Source organism: Aspergillus oryzae, chromosome 8 (genome assembly GCF_000184455.2).
Source record: "Aspergillus oryzae RIB40 DNA, chromosome 8".
Lineage (NCBI taxonomy): Eukaryota > Fungi > Ascomycota > Eurotiomycetes > Eurotiales > Aspergillaceae > Aspergillus > Aspergillus oryzae.
The window spans coordinates 1,543,452-1,561,601 of NC_036442.1; the positions used below are offsets into that span (position 1 = coordinate 1,543,452).

The 18,150-nt window shown below is 47.6% G+C and overlaps 8 protein-coding genes and 1 non-coding gene across 9 annotated transcripts; 5 read left to right on the forward strand and 4 right to left on the reverse strand.

Annotated features, from left to right (window-relative positions):
- Window positions 1-536: 536 nt before the first annotated feature.
- On the forward strand, window positions 537-1,777 carry AO090010000713 (uncharacterized protein; the record flags this gene model as incomplete). Its single annotated transcript, XM_001827611.1, has 4 exons — window positions 537-667; window positions 727-783; window positions 858-1,512; window positions 1,568-1,777. 4 exons carry the CDS (start codon window positions 537-539, stop codon window positions 1,775-1,777), a joined length of 1,053 nt encoding a protein of 350 aa, XP_001827663.1.
- Window positions 1,778-2,614: 837 nt separating this feature from the next.
- Window positions 2,615-3,854, forward strand: AO090010000712 (putative oxidoreductase, 2OG-Fe(II) oxygenase family; the record flags this gene model as incomplete). The annotated part of the gene is made up of 2 exons (XM_023233528.1): window positions 2,615-2,711; window positions 2,938-3,854. 2 exons carry the CDS (start codon window positions 2,615-2,617, stop codon window positions 3,852-3,854), a joined length of 1,014 nt encoding a protein of 337 aa, XP_023094295.1.
- A 616-nt stretch (window positions 3,855-4,470) lies between these two features.
- AO090010000710 (putative methylaspartate ammonia-lyase) lies at window positions 4,471-5,721 on the reverse strand (the record flags this gene model as incomplete). Its single annotated transcript, XM_001827609.1, has 1 exon — window positions 4,471-5,721. The coding sequence occupies one exon, from the start codon at window positions 5,719-5,721 to the stop codon at window positions 4,471-4,473; it is 1,251 nt and encodes a 416-aa protein (XP_001827661.1).
- Window positions 5,722-6,221: 500 nt separating this feature from the next.
- AO090010000709 (uncharacterized protein) lies at window positions 6,222-7,055 on the forward strand (the record flags this gene model as incomplete). The annotated part of the gene is made up of 1 exon (XM_001827608.1): window positions 6,222-7,055. One exon carries the CDS (start codon window positions 6,222-6,224, stop codon window positions 7,053-7,055), a length of 834 nt encoding a protein of 277 aa, XP_001827660.1.
- A 1,228-nt stretch (window positions 7,056-8,283) lies between these two features.
- AO090010t00015 lies at window positions 8,284-8,355 on the reverse strand. Its single transcript has one exon. It is a non-coding gene; the product is annotated as a tRNA-Arg (tRNA).
- A 645-nt stretch (window positions 8,356-9,000) lies between these two features.
- On the forward strand, window positions 9,001-9,888 carry AO090010000708 (NAD(P)-dependent oxidoreductase; the record flags this gene model as incomplete). The annotated part of the gene is made up of 1 exon (XM_001827607.1): window positions 9,001-9,888. One exon carries the CDS (start codon window positions 9,001-9,003, stop codon window positions 9,886-9,888), a length of 888 nt encoding a protein of 295 aa, XP_001827659.1.
- Window positions 9,889-10,402: 514 nt separating this feature from the next.
- AO090010000707 (putative short chain dehydrogenase) lies at window positions 10,403-11,167 on the reverse strand (the record flags this gene model as incomplete). Its single annotated transcript, XM_023233530.1, has 1 exon — window positions 10,403-11,167. The coding sequence occupies one exon, from the start codon at window positions 11,165-11,167 to the stop codon at window positions 10,403-10,405; it is 765 nt and encodes a 254-aa protein (XP_023094294.1).
- Window positions 11,168-12,133: 966 nt separating this feature from the next.
- On the reverse strand, window positions 12,134-12,979 carry AO090010000706 (pectate lyase; the record flags this gene model as incomplete). The annotated part of the gene is made up of 2 exons (XM_001827605.1): window positions 12,134-12,537; window positions 12,610-12,979. The coding sequence occupies 2 exons, from the start codon at window positions 12,977-12,979 to the stop codon at window positions 12,134-12,136; spliced, it is 774 nt and encodes a 257-aa protein (XP_001827657.1).
- Window positions 12,980-15,455: 2,476 nt separating this feature from the next.
- Window positions 15,456-16,369, forward strand: AO090010000705 (uncharacterized protein; the record flags this gene model as incomplete). The annotated part of the gene is made up of 2 exons (XM_001827604.3): window positions 15,456-16,070; window positions 16,136-16,369. 2 exons carry the CDS (start codon window positions 15,456-15,458, stop codon window positions 16,367-16,369), a joined length of 849 nt encoding a protein of 282 aa, XP_001827656.3.
- Window positions 16,370-18,150: the final 1,781 nt, after the last annotated feature.

Genomic DNA, 18,150 nt, shown 5'->3' on the forward strand with positions numbered 1-18,150 from the left:
GCCGGGAGTTCTACGCTTTTCTATATCTTGGAGCATCGTAACCCATCATCAATCACCTGCAGCGCTGTGTTATCTAGCTAGTGTTTCTGAGGATAGTAGTATCGTAGGCAGTACAGAGTAGATCAAGTCTCTGAGCGATCGAAGAATCAATGCAAGATCCCTAAAACTAGGACATATCAGACTCAATCTAGACAACTGTTCAGTCCAAGATAACAGCTAATTGTTAAGGTAGGGTTCCTTGATAGACACCTGATTTTGATGGCTAATCGATAAGCTTATCGATAAGGCGGCTAGACCGTCGGCCCTCAAGCCGGCAACCAATTAAAAGCAGACCATTAGTCTCCACTCCGCAAAAAGTCGGACTTTCAATTTTCAGTCCGGGAACTATTTTGTATCTCCGCAAAAACAAGCCAGCTGAAGGGCGCCCGTTCTTTCGTTTTTGTCGTTTTTCGGTGTGGATCTCTGCTTTATTTCTTTTATTCAATGCAGCAGGCAAAGTGAAAATTGAATTATAATACCCTCTTTCTCTTACCAAAATGCAAAACATCGCCCACAAACCGGGGGACGTGGCGCGAGAATCGCTCGCGTCGCCACTCCCGACGGATGCCTTGCAAACAAAGCCCAATGTGTCGTCTTTGGGATCGTGGTCTCATTTGATCGCTGGCGCGTGAGTGGTCTATGAAGAAATATCCTATAGCATACATACTAAGACTCGTGTCAATACAGCGCAGGTGGAATGGTCACGGCGGTTCTCACAAGCCCACTCGATGTCCTCCGAACCAGGTACGATACAATCGCAGAAATCTTGCTTGCACAGATTTATATCAGAGGGTTAACATGATTTGACACCACTATAGGTTACAAACAGACTATTACCAAAGCCAAGCAGCCAAGTCTCGTCCGGTTCCTACACAACCCCATCTTCGTCCATCATTCTATCGCACCTCCCTCCTTCACTTCCGTGACACATTCGAAATCCTCTTCTCCATTCACCGCGTGGAAGGCTGGCGAGGTCTCTTCAAGGGTCTCGGACCTAGTCTGACCGGAGTCGTTCCGGCCAGCGCAGTAAAATTCTACACATACGGAAACTGCAAACGGCTTCTTCCGGAGATCATCGGATGTGAGAAGGATTCATCACTCGTGCACGCCCTGTCCGCTGCATGCGCCGGAATAGCCACCGGCTCAGCCACAAATCCGATCTGGGTGGTTAAGACGCGACTTCAGCTTGATAAGGCTGGGGCCCGACGATACAAGAATAGCCTGGATTGCGCCAGACAGGTTATGCAACAGGAGGGACCAAAGGGCTTTTACCGGGGCTTGTCGGCGAGTTTCCTGGGTACAATTGAGACGACACTGCACCTGGCAATGTATGAGAGGTTCAAGTCAATGATCTCGAAGAAGATTGATCTCAATGAGAAGAGCGAGACAAACGGATTTGTTCAGGGTCTTGCCATGAGTGGAGCTTCGGGTTTGTCAAAGTTGATCGCGTGTTTAATTGCGTATCCTCATGAGGTAAGTTCCGTGACTAGTCTTCTTCGATCAGGAGGTTTCATCTAACTCGTTACAGGTTATCAGGACTAGGTTACGACAGGCTCCGATGGCGGACGGTCGCCAGAAGTACACTGGAATCCTTCAGTGTGCGCGGTTGATTCTGAAGGAAGAGGGTGCAGCAGCGCTGTATGGAGGCTTGACGGCACATCTCCTTCGGACGGTTCCTTCCGCTGCTATTACAATCGGCACCTATGAGCTGGTCCTCAAGGTCCTCGAGCGTCGCTAGGCTCGTGTTTCAGTGAGGCCCAGGCCTCGATATTCCCTTCTCATGTATTATAGATGTACGATAGACCAGGTGCAACGATACCTTGTAATATAATAACGACATTCAAGATAAAGGCAAATGTTGATAACCTTTCAGGAGATCGGTTAGTTTGTCGGCCGAGGCACATGCTCCTTCGCAATAATCCAGAGTCCTTCATGAACACCGACGATAACCCTACTTGGCGAGGAATGCAGGCGAAACATCGGTACATGTTGGATACTCACCCATTCCCTCGATCACCACGTTTAGCCAGTGACCCCCGATATTCCATGTGGGTACAAGGGCTCCATAGCTTGGGTTTGGCATACAACTAACACGCTGTCCAGAAGATGAGCAATAGCTCTACGCCAGTCCCATCGAGATAGGCAGAACGTCATCCCACCATACGCGCAGAGAGAGATACGAGGGTTTCGAATCATAGAGGAGGGGACTTTGCATATCGCCAACCCCTCAGATGCATGTTCTCCTGGAAGAGGGGGCCATTCATGTGCGTCCTTATACTCTTAGGGTAAGGATCTCCACCAGTCAGCAGAGTCAACAAAACAGACACTTATCGGAGACATGGAAAGAGAAGCGGGGCAGCATAGAAGGAGCAGAGCCGATCTGATGTACGACGTCAGCTGCATTTTGACCTGGCCCTCGAGACCGAGATTATCCGAGGGACACAGCCAATGAACTGCCAACCATTGCACCTTGCACTGCTACTAATAGGACAATAAAGGACAAGGGGATGGTGGTCAACTTTACCACTGTCCTGTTTGATACACCCATCTACTACTACGCTGAACTTCACACACCATGGCCACTCAAACGGAGTCTGTAGTGGAAGTACCCATAACTAAATCCACAAAGCCCCTGGAAAAGTATATCCATCCGCCTGAGTCAAAGCAAGACCGTGAGTAGCCAGAGATCCGATCACCAAACCACAAAGTGCTAAGACGACCTAGTGAAATATGCGGACTTAGTCACCATTGACCTGTCGGAGTTTGATCGCCCTGGCGGAAAGGAGAAGCTCGCAGCGCAGCTAAAGGATGCTGTTCACGAAGTTGGTATGTACCGATTCTCTTTCTTGCCTGTTTCGTCAACTCCACATAACACCAAGCTGATGTATAGTTGAACAGGCTTCTTCTACGTAACCAATTTCGGCCTCACCCAAGAACAAATCGACCGGCAGTTCGCCATTGCGAAAGAATTCTTCTCACTCCCAGAGAAAGAACGTCTTAGTTTCCGCGCCCCCTTAGAAGAGGGTATCTACAATGGCTACCGACCTCTGGGTTCGATTGAGATCCTGCCCGGACTTCGCGACAATATCGAATTTTACAATATCATGAAATTCCTCCCCCAGTACGATCGGACCCATCCAGACGTAGTGAGACGCTACTGGGAAGAAATCGAGAAGTTCCACCGCCACTGCCACGAGCATATTGCTTATAAACTCTTCCGGCTGCTTGCAATCATCCTGGAACTCCCAGAAGACCAGCTTGTGGACGGACATCGCTATGAGGCAGAATGCGACAGCGGTCTCCGCTACATGTGTTACCGGGCCCGCACACCCGAAGAGAACGAGAAATACAAACATCTCTACTCCCGGGGACATACCGACAACGGCACCATCACCTTCGTGTTCCAGCAGCCCGTCGCCGCCCTCCAGGTCAAGAAATACGATGACTCGGAATGGGAATACCTCCCCATCCGTCCCGGCACGCTGTCGGTGAATGTCGCCGATATCATGACCATGTTGTCGAACGGGTGGTTGAAGAGCGGCGTGCACCGCGTCATCGTGCCCCCTGAGGATCAGCAACACTACGATAGGCTGGGACTCTTGTACTTTGTACGGCCGAGCGATCGCTTGAAGTTGAAGAGTGTGGATAGCCCGTTGCTTCGGAGAGAGGGGTATCATAAAGATACCACCGACATCGATATCCCGGCGCCCGAGTGGACCCGGACGAGGATCAAGAAAAACTGGACTAGGTCCCCGACGGATTTGGGTGAGAATGTTACTATGGGGGGATTCAAGGCAAAGGTTTTTTACGAATGATTGATCGTATCTTTGGGGCCTTACTCCACGGATTATACCTAGTTTTTTGCTTCAACTCTTCCATGACCAATAAGACTCTTTTGATCTCGAAATTGGAAACCCTGTTTGAGAACTTATTCGAGAAACTTGCTCAACGAACCACTTATAGTACCATCGTGTTGGGGTACTTGCATAGTAAATGTGCTCGAAACTTGATGACCATGAAGCTCAAGTGGGGAAGTTCGGATGAATTACTTGTTTGATAATGATCTCGAGCGCGTAGTCAGTACTCTGTAATGTGTAAGAGATCCACCTGCTTGCCAACTTGTAACTGGGCAGCCAGCGGGACCGATGATATACAGTTTCAACCCATTGGCGGGCCGCTCCAATAAGTTTGATCGGCGCTTTGGCCTTATGTTCTCAGGTCTCCACAACACCTGTCGCATTCTTTGGTGAATAATCCGCCACTGGGATCAAATTAAAGTGCAGCTAAATTAGCAGAAAGAGGGGGTTCTGCATAGACAAGAAGAGGGGTAGACGGGAAGAAACAGGGGAGTAAACTGTATACTCTGTTGACTAAAAAGCTACTATCCGTGCACAGATCAGGGCTCAGCTAGCCACCATCTCCATCCAAACTTTACAACCGACTCACCCTTGTCCTCCCCGCCAAGGCAGACGCACGCAACATCTCATTGGTAAGAATCATGACGCCCTCATCAGCCCCGATCCCAGGCTTCGAGAGCAGGAAACCCGGTTTCGTGGCCAAGGCGACATGCGCCGTAACCCGGGCAGAAACCTCAGTTTCATTGGCCGAGCCCCCAAGACAGCAGCCCACGCCCTTGTCCTGACAATAAAGTACGGCGTCAATGCTGTTCTGTACCCCTCCCAGGTCCGGCATCTTGATCTGCACGTAATCCACGGCCCCCGCATCAGCGAATTTCCGGATATCCTCGAGCGTATTGCACCATTCGTCGGCGACAATCTGGACCTGGATCGACCGCTGTCGCAGGAGTTGCCGCAGATTCGTTAATCGTCGGATTTGTTCGGACTGAGTGGGTTCGATGATTGGGGATTCGATGAGCAGATCGTATGGCTGGGCGGATCGCTGTAGCTGACCAAGGAAAGACACCAGGGTTTCATTGTCGGGGAACAGATCACCGATTGTTCCGTAGACGTCGAAGTGAAGTCGAGGACGGTATCCAGGGCTTCCTCGCTCTTGGACACGTTGAGATACTATCTCTATATAGTCTATTAGGGCTTGGCCTTTGGGCCCTATGTCGTGTACATGCACGAAGGAGGCATGGGGGAGCATTGGGACTCGTTTCATAATCATTCGGTCCAATTGCAAGTGATCGTTCCGGTGACAAGAGGCCAGGATGTCAATCGGATGACGTGACAATGCGGTCCCCCATTCGCGCGATATAATCTCAGCCATGGTGCATCGATGCACCAATGCAGTAGCCGCGAGGAGCGCCTGCGTAATCCCATATCTAACGGCGGAGTGCAATTTGGCATGCTGTAACTCCGGCCATGGCCCGTCCATCACAATTGCATTTTGCCGAAATTGAGTAACGTCGCATGTCAGGAGTCGAGGCTTGACAACAGACTCTAAGATAGGAAGATGCTCTTCGGCGATGAAGAGGGGGTCCCGAGACGCAGCTCCCGAAAAGATAACGTCCGCACAATCACCAAGTGCAATTGTCCCGTTTGGGAGATGTATCAGGATAGAGATAGCTTGACCAGCTTGTACTACACTCTTGAAACCGGGTGTTTGAGGGCGTATATTGTCAATTAGTGGATCGTATGTTGGACTCTGTCGGACTGCTTGGAGGTCTTTCACGAAATACCCGGAAAGACCGACAACGAATTGAACATCAGATGGGTGCATGATACTGGTGACAATTGATAATACCTGGTTCTAAGGGTCTAGTACGATGCAAAGTACCTACATATATACTTCCGGAGGAAAACCCACACAGTAGTTCAGTCTGTGTGGATCTCTTCCCACCGGAAGGAAGCTGGACATGGAGATGTGATCGGCGTCAAGATTCTGTGCCTAGTTTGACCCCATCGAGCTCATGATGCGAGTATGCACCTCTGGCAATGTGTTCAATTGACGAAGTCGCCCAATGCCCAGGTACAGGTAGTGTACGTTCGTCTACAATGCCGACCTACAGTATTATATCAACATTGCTGCGACAATCTGTTAATTCACGTGACGTCCCCATTAGGCCAGGTTATTCCGAGAGTCGGAACCCTCTATCACCGTCTCTCACGATGATTGTTTTCTAGATGCCACTCTCGGTGATACTAAACACTTTTTTTGCAGATAAGGAATCATTTTTCTCTCAGGCACTGACTTTTCTTCCATAATGGCGCCCGTACAACATGGCCCTCACTTTATCACAGTCCACGCAAAATGTATCCAAGCCTGTCAATAACGGAATTCTCTCTCGATATTCGACACTGTTAGCAGTCAAAATTCTTAAGCATTTTCGACCTTGCCACGGAAATGTTCTCATGTTGACAGACAAACTATGTGTGAAGTACGGGCGCCGTGTCCATTTGTCTGAAGCATCAACACTGCGTTTCATACAGCGGCATACGTCTATACCAGTGCCAAAAGTTTTATGTTCCTTTACTCATCATGGATTGACGTATATCGTGTTGGAAAGAATCAAGGGGGACATCATTGGTAGTGGCTGGGTTCACCAAAATGAGGAGTCCAAGGCCAAGCTTCTTTCACAGTTGGCAAAAATGGTTGCTGAAATGCGGGAACTCCAGCCTCCTGCTGATATCGTGGTCGCTTCCGTTGATGGTGGACCACTCTTCGATTGTCGTGTGCCGGGACGTTCTTTACACTTCGGCCCATTTAATACAGTCCAAGACTTCCATCGGCATTTACGAATGGGCATGGAATTTGATCCCGGCCTTGACCCCCAGATCCAGGATCTTATCAACCAACAAAGCAAAACCTGGCCATCGGTCTTCACCCATGGGGACCTTAGCAGCCTAAATATTCTCATTCGTGGAGATGATATTGTTGGTATAATCGATTGGGAAACGGCTGGCTGGTATCCATCATATTGGGAGTACACATGTGCCCAACAGGTCAACCCACAAAACTCCTTTTGGGTTAATGAGATTAACAAGTTCCTACAACCAATGCCTCAAGAGCTGAGGATGGAACGGATCCGTCAAGAATACTTTGGGGATACATGAGTAATTCTGGCTAACTACCGTGACTCATATAACGACTTCCTTCAATTCCATTAAGTCGCATGTTAGGACCTTTCTCATATCCAAGTTACCCTGACCATCAAATTGGTGCTGGTCTTTCTTTTTCTGACCATAACCATTCGCCTCGTTATGCACTTGATCCCATCTCGTGATGCTCGTTCCAAGAGCCTTTACATCCGCGACGAGTAATCCTAGTGCCTCCTTTACCCATGAGATACAATTCCACCCCGGTTAGCCTTCTTGGGTAGGAGTACTGCGCAGAATTTGGACCAAGCGACTCTCATCCACTACCTTTCCAACCACAATACAAACAAGTAGCATATTAGTAGAGGCGAGTGGACAGTCACACTCCTCAAAGTACTATTCTAAGCCCTCTCCCGCTTTTAGTCTCTTCTTTGCGTGGTAACAGACACCCATACCCCTCTCTATTTCAACCGTTGGCCCAACAACCAAGGCCCAGTAGTATCTAGATTAGGCAGAATATTAGTCTTTCTATATAATACATTAAAAGGCTCCTGGGTAATCAACTTACATAGTTTCCTTGCCTAACATTGTCGGCTTACCTCCACGTATAGAGAGCCACATAAACGATCGTTGCTAGATAGTGTTGTTTGGATGGTTAGATAAAAGGCAGGCAATATAGTAATTAGAGCTGGTATTACTCAAATAGTTAGAAATAATATATCTATCTTCTGAGACTAGCCATAACTTACAAGTCGAAAATGTAATAGCAAGGGCTTTGTATACATTTATCTACTTAGTTATAGACCCTCTCCTTGAAGACTTGGCTACTCTAGGATAGAGGATAGAATAAGGATATGGATTGTCTTGCAACTCACCTCCTCGATCCGTATTGCTCTAAGAATAGAACTAAACCAGTAGACGCCTAATTCGTCTATCCAGTTTGGAATATACATTAGGCATCGATTGGTGATTTTCTTGTGGATATCTCTGTTTCGAATTGCCGCCTTATCATCTCAACTAATTATTGTGTATAAACCTGGTGATGGTCAACATTCGTTGGTTGGTCGCCGGCCCAGCTCGTGACTGGGAATCAGTCGGAATAGATATAGAGCGTTCCAGAGATATATCTCGCTAATAAAAATGGGTGTTGAGACATCGGATTATGAGTGTAAGCCTGAACTTGGCACTATGCTGTGTGACGCGAGTCTCGACCTCGAGGGGAAAAATAAGATAAAGCAAAAAAGAATGACCGACGCAGGGGTCGAACCTGCAATCTCTTGATTCGTAGTCAAGCGCCTTGCCATTGGGCCAGCCGGCCAATTCATGGTTTCATTCATCCTAATTAATAATATATTCTATTATTATTTTTTAACACCCGCATCTAAAAATGCAAAATATTTCTTACAGAGGTTGCACTTGTACAGTTCCTTCAAAGACCGGAGTCTTACCATAAGCCGGAATCCAGCACGGTTCAGCTGCTATTAACCTTCAAGACAGCTTACAATTTACTTGGCGGTTCTATTTGGCATGCTTTCGAGGGGTTTACCGACAAGGTCAACTTCGTTGAGATTATATATATTCAAACCATGGGGCTTGTTGTACTGAACCAATCAATGTTTTGGCAAATGCTTTCGGGCCAACTTCCAGCCCTAGAAAGGATGCACAATCTAAAACATCTAATGAAGCCAGTAGTAGAAGACAGTAGGAAAATCCTATTTCAGAACCTTGGCATACCTCAAGCAGGGTTGATTGCCAAGTTGGAATACGAGCTTCGATATAGCAGGTGAGGTGCCTGGAAACACAAAGAATACGAACTTATTAATTATTGATTTCAAATCAGCGTTGAGTCACAACAACCTTCACTGATAGAGCTTTTCCCGGAAATGTGTGCATACAAATGGGGTTGCGAGGATGGTCTACTTTCAACACCCCAAGGAAACAACACAATCATCCATACCTCACAATGTCGAAGCACATAGGCATATTCGGCCTCGGTGCTATGGGAACAGCGCTCGCAGCCAAGTATCTTGAACATGGCTATAAGACATCCGTCTGGAATCGAACCACCGCAAAGGCAATCCCGCTCGTTGAGCAGGGTGCCAAGCTAGCCTCTACAATCTCGGAGGGGGTAAACGCCAACGACCTCATCATTATATGCCTCCTTAACAATCAAGTTGTCGAGGATGCTCTACGGGATGCATTACAAACTCTGCCCAGCAAGACCATTGTCAACCTTACCAATGGAACACCAAACCAGGCTCGTAAACTCGCGGATTTCGTCACCTCCCACGGAGCACGGTACATCCACGGCGGTATTATGGCGGTTCCCACCATGATTGGCTCCCCGCACGCTGTCCTGCTTTACAGCGGAGAGTCTCTTGAGCTGTTCCAGAGCATCGAAAGTCATCTGTCTCTCCTTGGGATGAGCAAATATCTCGGCACCGATGCAGGGTCTGCCTCTTTGCATGACTTGGCTTTGTTGTCGGGAATGTACGGTCTCTTCTCCGGGTTCCTGCATGCAGTTGCTCTGATCAAGTCCGGGCAGGATACTAGTACTACCGCCACCGGATTATTGCCGCTTCTGACTCCATGGTTGTCGGCAATGACGGGATATCTTAGTTCTATCGCGAAACAGATCGACGATGGTGACTATGCCACACAGGGATCCAACCTGGGAATGCAATTGGCCGGAGTGGAAAACATTATCAGAGCTGGCGAGGAGCAGAGGGTCTCCTCACAGATGATCCTTCCGATAAAAGCGTTGATAGAGCAAGCAGTGGGTGAGGGGCATGGGGGTGAGGATCTATCAGCGCTGATTGAATACTTTAAGGTGGGCAAAAATGTAGATTAAGGGATCGCTAGCATCCTTCGTTGCACCAAAGCTATTTTATTACTAATCGTAATACTATATGGTAGCATATAGCAATTGATCCTTTCGTTCATTCCAAACTACTTTACACTTCCGCGCTTGGTAAGCAGGCCCCTTAATCCGCTTCCCAGGATGAAGGTGATAACGGGCCAGAGAAACTTGGATATCTGTCTTCGCGAAGGTAAGATGTGCAATTGACGGTGGAGCTAATAAATTGTAACACCCTCTTTCGCTGATAGATAATACATTAACATGGTGAATATGTATTAAGAGATGTTCGAATGGCCCTGGTCATAGGTTCTAACCCTGAGACATACATTGAAGGCGAATTGAAGACGATTGATTATCAAAACCTAGTATAAGACCAGTAGAGGATGATTACAAGACAAAGATCATCTTTAGGCCTTTGTAGCAACTTCATTTCATCCTTGAATCACTCTGAATACATATAGTAAAAGCCTACAGCCCCGCCTCGCACAGATTCAACAACACATCACTAATGCGCCTTCAGTAGCGCTAACCCACCATCAAGTGTCACCTCCGAGCCCGTTGTGAAGGTGGCCTCGAACGCGAGGAACAAAACGGCACGCGCAACCTCGATCGGTTCTCCAACCCTACCTAAGGGTGTAGTCTGAACACCCTGGTTTTCGAACTCCCGTAGATCATCACTCGAGGCGCTTGCAACACCCATCGTTGGGGTTTTCACAAAACCGGGAGAGACTGCGTTGACCCGTATTCTCCGATTAACCAGCTCTGCTGCTAATGTCTGCACGAAAGACCGGACGGCAGCCTTGGAAGCCGAGTACGTCGCCATGCCAGGGATGCCGACCTGGTTTGCGACCGAGGTGGTGAATACGATGGAACCACCATCTTTAAGGAGAGGGGTAAGCTTTTGTGCGACGAAGAAGGCACCGAATACGTTAGTGTCGAATGTTCGTCGAAAAGACTCCTCTGACACAGTAGCGAATGGCTCCAGAGAGGCATAACCAGCGTTGACAAAGAGAAGATCGATGCTTTGTCCAGCACCAAAAAAGGACTGCACCGTCTGAACAAGATCAGATATGGCAGCGGTTGAAGTGATATCACATGGTACAATCTCGGCCGTATCTTTTAGTTGTTGCTTTGCTGCTTCAATGGGTCCAAGGCTTCGACCGGTGACGAGGACTTTTGCACCCTTGTCAACCAGAAGCTGAGCTGTTGATAGGCCGATGCCATGACTACCACCGATGACAACCGCGTTTCTGCCCGAGTAGGATGCCATTTATTCTATCCTGGTAGGGAAAGGATTCCAAGAGATCAAAAAACAGTAGATTTCGTTCGTGCCAAGAGTACCTGGAGAGTTGCTGAGATGGCTTCCTCGGTAGAGTTGCTCCCTCCAACCCCTGGCCTCAACCCTACCTTTATACCTCGTGGCTTGATGGTGCCTCCTATTGCCTATACATGGTCTCCAGCAAAATCGCAACATGAACGACATCGTACTTCGTATCGAGTGATGTGCCTCGTATTAATTCTTGGCATCTGTAATTGAAAACGCTTAGCTGCCAACAGAACCTTCGCGATTATTGATAATCTTGATTATAAATACAAGCTTGTTTAAGATGACATGACTCACTAGTGACTCGCGTTTGATAGTGATACTGCAATTTCCAAGCAATCTTCGATGTACTTCTACGCGAAAGGTCAAAAAAAAGGAAGGTTGTTTCGTTATTAGACCTTAGCATTTAGGAAAGCTTTCCCCGCTGACTCTCAATCATCAATTGCTAGAGCATTTAGCTATGTACCATCTTTGAATGCATGAAAGGGCTTCATGAGTCTCGTCAAGTTGGAGTTTTCCAGCGAAGGAATGCGTTGTATATTGCGCCTTAGCCAATATAAGGCGGACGGTTGATAGTTGGTAACGGAAAGTACATGTGGATATAAATCATCCAAGTTCCACACTACTTGAAGCCTACTCCTAGTGTGAGCGCTCTAGATTGGCATTGGTTTCATTTGCGATTACTGTATCTTTTAGATTCTTCTACATAGCTCCTGGAAGGACTGTGAATGTACAAGGCCTCAATCTGGTGGGCTCCTGACATAGAGAGTGTTTAAGTGATTAATATTGTATTTTGGTTTGGTAAATGTGTGGTTCTAACTAAAAGCGAGTGAATGAGATATTAAAAATACAAGAGTGATGTTGGCCACAATTAAGACTTTCTAAGTCTTCCCTGATTTCCCACCACCTAATCTAGCAGCTAGCCAAAGGCTCCTTGAACTTGCAGGTGTTGCTAGGGCCGGAGTGAGCCTTCTTGGGCTCCTTGCCGTTGTTGTCAGTACCCTCGTACTCAACACAGATCTCCTTAACGCTGCTAGCACAGCCATCAATGGTGGCCGAGTCGCCGAGGTTAGGGTTAATGCCGACCAGGGTCTTGCCGTTGCTGGCCTTGACACCGCTGATCTGCACGGTACGCTTGAACTGCTTCTTGCAGTTGCCGCAGGAGCGGTACAGCTTGCCGAAGTTCTGGACAGTGAAGTCCTGGATGATGGCAGAGCCGCCGCTGTTGTGCTGGATGACCTTGTCATCGGCGCCCTGGGCACCACCGCCAATGACCTTGTGGACGCCGGTGCCGGTACCCTTGAAGGTGAGGGCGTCTACACATGTTTATTAGTTCATTGGACAAAATGTATATAGGGACGAAGAGTTGAGATGGTGAATGAACATACCTTCGCAGACCTCTTGCCACCAGACGTTCTCAATGGTGCAAGAACCCTCGCAGTGCACACCCTCAATCTGGTCAGCACCAATGATGGCGTTGCGGAGAATACCACCGTCAGCGACGATGAAGACGGCGTCCTTGTCACCACCCTCCTTCTGACCGGTACACTTGACACCACGGCCGAAGGTCTTCATGCCACCATCATAGGTACCCTTGACGTAGTAAGGTTCCTTAAAGGTCTGGCTACCCTTGGAGGCGGGAATGGGGAATGCGGCGCGCTCGTTCAGCTGGTGGAACTTCTGGTGCGAAGAGGCATCGTGAGGACTGGCCAGAGCCGAGGTGAGGAGGAGGGGAACGAGGAGAAGTTTCTGGTACATGGTGGATGCAAGGAGTGGTTGATAGCGAAGAGAGGGTTGATTTGATTGTTGCTCTGCTTGTCTGGAAGACTGAGGAGGGTAATGTTGCAGAATTTATACTTCAGCAAGGGGTATACAGACCAGGGAGCTTGATGATTAGATACGAGTAAACAATTTATTCGGCTTGGTATGTCTTGTTTCAGTTTACCACACACGGCATGGTTGAAAAACCGAGCGTAAAGGCGAAACAGCGGCCAGATTGAAGCTCTCCTTAGAAGTCCCCTAGAACATGGCCTTGAGTTCTTTGGATGGGCTCTTGATATGGGTGTCTCCACTAGGACCTACATCCGCTGAGCAATTGCCGACCTTCCAGTTGGCAGGGTCTGTTGGCCCTGAAGGATCAAGGCTTCTTTGAGTATCAACCCGCGACAACTGAGGTTTTTCCGCACATCCGATTGGTGGAAATGGGCCAGTAGGTTTGGTCCTCAATAGCTAGTTAGTGCCAAACGGGTCAATTTCGGGTCCGTGTCATGAAAGAATCCAAAGGGTCCTGACTCCTGACTCGGGCTGATCCCGGATCAACTCATGCCAAGTCTTGTAGTGAGAGTTCTCTCACAATCAAGGGCTGTAATTCTGCGGCGTGGTCTGCCTGATTAGGAAAGGTTGAGGAGAGCCCTTTTCTTCTTATGGGCTTCTTTGGCTATTTAGCGATATTAATGACCCTGCTTGTTTCACTTTAACGGAACCGTTTCTGTGGCGCAGCAAGCTCGAATTTACAGCGACTAGAGACGGCGGTACGAGCATTAGTTCCACTACCAAACTAGTGACCGTGGAACGGACAAGTGGGAAGTTCTGCCGCAGAGAGAGACGTTCCGCGGTTCCAGACAACCTATAGGCTAATTGATATTTCTTTTTGTTGATATAAGCTTTACATGTATGATGGGGGTTCTGATACTGCTCAAACTACCAACGTACAGTGATCTCCGGTCCTTGATATCATCGGGAATGGGTGATAATCCCAGGTCAAATCCCGCAGGGTCAAATTCCCGACAATGAGCCAAGAGATTCCAAGACTTGCCAAGCCAACCTTATGTTTCAAGTCGGCTCGGGGAATAAATAGTATGGAACGCATGGTCCAGAGCCTAATAGACCATCCAAAAGTTCTTGCGCGGAAATTTGTTAATTCGCCGTGGTATCGCCGTGATCTTGTAAGCTTGTGAAATGAGCATCATCTGATAACCAATCGGTCAGTGGCAATACGACACACCTATATGCAGTTGCTTCAAAGGTGACCAAGGACATTATGCTCATGAGAGCAAATTACTTGCACCTCTTTACCTTATAGGTATCGATTAATTGGCATTTCTGTTCTTTTCCCACGTTTGCTGTAACTCCTGGAATATCAAGCAAATGCCTAACAACAACACCAAAGGGTGAAAGTTGAGCTAATCTCAACTATGTTCTGAAGATAGCTACTCCCACAGTATACAAATGGCGAATGGTAACTTTTATCATGGGACAGATGTAGATTGAGCAAAATAGTTGAAAAATGAATGTTCGGAATTCAGGTCACTTTGCCTTTTGGCTACAAAAGGAAAAGATGGCAAGAGGAGCCTGCTAGCAAGCCACTGAGCAGTAGTTTACGCCTCAAAGTTCCGGATTCTGCGGAAGAAGACAAGCCTTTGCTATTGCTGTTATCACCCATCTGAATTGACAGAAGGCGTTGGAACATGCCACCCACCGTTACTCATAAGTTGGTATTAACCACATCATCATGGGAAGAACACGCTAGATGCTATAGCATCTTACATTGGACCCACTCCCTACTCTCCTGAAAAGTTACTACGTCAGAACCAGGGCTTTCCTTCACACGAGATAGCCCATGCAACGGATGCATGTTGTTTCTTCTTTGGTGACTTCTGCATAACCGAGAGATTGAAGGGCAGAGTTGAGGGACACAGCTCTATTTGAGTAGAGGCAATTAGATCAATAATCTAAAAGAGGTCCCATTGAACAGGTCCTAAGTGATCTGCGAGGCCTTAGTATATGGCTTCTGTTAGCACGATTAGGTAAACTAGGGTTTGATAGTACAAACCACCAGAGAATAGATGTAGAAGATCTATATCGTCTTTCGGTGCATCTCTCGATTCATCGGAACCTCGGAAATAACTACTAAAGCTATACTCAAGGTTCATGCCAAGAGGAGCTTAGCAACACTGACCTGGACGCTCGGATTGTTCAGAATGATCCAACACCTGGTACCCTTGCACCATAGTAAAAACATGATTGTCACGTCCAGAACGCGATAACAACACTATTCCGTATTAGGCAATTCCGGTGGCTTTATCTCGGATTACCCGACTGGGGGCGGTGAACCAGCGATCTGCAGATCGTCAACTCCATGACTTCAGCTCCCCCTCTCTATCTCGATCTTTCTCTGTTCTTCTTTTTCCTGAGTCTCAATCTCTTCGTCAGATCGAGAAAAATGTTCCTCAACATGTCGACTCTCCCTAGGGGAGTCCTGAAACCATATGCTGCTGAATTCCTGGGAACAGCCCTCCTGATTGTCCTTGGAGACGGAGTGGTCGCACAATGTCTCCTATCTGATTATCAGTATGGCACTTGGCTCTCTATCAACATGTCATGGGCAGCCGCTGTCTGCATCTCCGGCTATCTGGCCGATCCCAGTCCAACCATTAATCCCGCCGTCACCATTTGTACGGCCCTCATTCGTCCTACACCAGGGCAATGGAAAAAATTGCCGGGTAAACTGTTCGCGCAGTTTCTGGGTGGTTTTGTTGGTGCGGCCCTGGTGTACATCAACTACCGGTCGGCCATTGAGTCCTGGGATCCTGAGTATACCATTCCAGGCGGATCAATTTTGAGCCCTCAAGGACACCACTCAGCAGGCATCTTCTCGACTTATCCTGCCTCCACGTTGGGGTCGAATTGGGAGGCTGCCTTCAATGAGGTGCTTGGATCGGCGGTGCTCATGTTTGGAGGTCTTACCATTTCAGACCCGGCAAATGCGTCTCGGTTCTATTCTCCCCAACTTTCCAGTTTTCTACTCCTTCTCGCGATTGGTGCTTCTTTGGGTTGGCAGACTGGATACGTACGTGCCTATTTGAAATTGGAAGACAACAAGTACTTGGATTATAAACTAAAATGATTATCTAGGCTATCAACCCGGCAAGAGACTTCGGCCCGAGACTGTTCTCTGCCATCATCTATGGTAGAGAGGTTTTCACTGCAGCCAACTATTACTTTGTCGTCCCTCTGTTCGCCCCAATTATCGGCTGCATTGTGGGAGCTGCAACCTATGACTCCCTCCTCTACGAGGGGGAGGGCTCTCATATTACGGATGCTCTCGACAAAGTAGGAGATCGGGATGGATCTCTCCGATTGGATTGAGTAAGCTACGTGACCGGCGACCGATGTCTGGTGAACATAGCGATGAAGGAATGACGTGTTATTTAACGGGGCTTGGAAGATTTTGAGAAACAGGTATCGATCGGGTATCTTCCTTAGAATTTGACGTGATGTTTTGTATGGATATTACTGCACTAGAAGTTGCTTGACTTTTTATAAGTACGGTGCTGCTGTTGTATAGATGACGCTATAGAATATAGAACTAGATCGTTGAACATATGTTTGTATGTATACACGCTGGTGTACGTGTTACTTCTAGAGACTTTTCTCATATAGGTTGGAATAACGCGTAAGAGTGCTAAACGTATGACTGAAGTGAGAGGTGGTCTAGATGTGCTGTACCACCAATGACCTTCATCATCATCTACCATACTAGTTAGAAAGTGGACAACTAATATCCTGAAAGAGACACCATTGTATTCCTAGAAACACACCAGATGCTATTTTGCCTCAAATGATGTATACTGTTTGACTCTGGCCAATTTGACTTATTGACTTATTCTACCTACAATCTCTTGTCAACTGCCGGTGTAATCATGTTTCTTGCTTATGCAATTGCCCGTGCTTTTCCAGCTTCAGGATATGGGTATGAACTATTCATTGATATGTACATGGGTATACAAGATCGTCAATACCAGGAATGTCATTATCTCAACGTAGCAAGCTTGGTTTGACTCCTCGCATCTTTCGGGAAAGCACCGGGATGTTTCAATGTGTTGATTGCATCGTTTGGCCGATGTATAAATGCTTCTTGAATTGGTTGGAGTATTTATAGTACACTCAGTGAGGAGACAACCATATACATAATTTCAGTGCAATGTATGACGCCAGAAAAATATCGGTCGTCGCACATAGTCGGATATGCTCCCATGTACTGTGCCACCAACACGTCTTGTTTTACAAACGGGCCAAAGGGCTTGATAGTAAAATGCTACCCAGCCTCATCAAATAACCTGGCAAAAGCAGCCTATTGCTGTTACGCTGTACTTATGTTGTTTGGCGATGGTAATCTACCGTATGATACTGTGGCTACCTACCACGGCTGTTCTACCAATATTTCGGGAGCCTTGTCTCACGCGCAGCAGTTGACAACACGGACACGATGAATGGGATGCCCTTGCTCTCGGTAACTTTAATGAGCTGAAGGTTTGATTGTGTTACGATTTAGGGGTGTTCAATAGTGAATGTACCGTGCAAATCCAGCTTTACTATGAGACATTTCCTGATCTGTAAAGCTGAAGATGGGCCCAGACTCGATATAATGCTGGGTTTATGGAAGAACTAACGATGAACATTGCACCTTCAGCCTGGAGTACCTCAGAACACCTAGCACAGGCGTCTAACCACTGCTTCAGGGTATAAATAGCGGGCTACTTCCCAAGAAAACTACCCCTTATTCCTATAAAGCTATCCATAAGGAAATAACTAGGTCGGAGGAGACCTTACCAAATCTTTGTCGAGAACTTTCAAGAATTACCTTCAAATGAGGCCCTCACTTATCCTAGTTGCCTGCGCCAGCCTCGGCGCCTCTGCCGTGACGAGGACACCAACAGCAACGCCTGCTGCGCACAGTGTATCTGCGGAGGGTTTTTCATTTCCTGAAAAGGGCCTGTCGCTCAGATTTGGTATGGATTCAAGATAAGACTTCAAATAGGCATCCGTCCATAAACTGATCTTCTGCGGTAGACTCGAATTTTGCAGGGTTTCAGGGATGGTGCACCGCTCCAATCTGCATGACCACTTGCGCTCGGCTTGGCTACAGA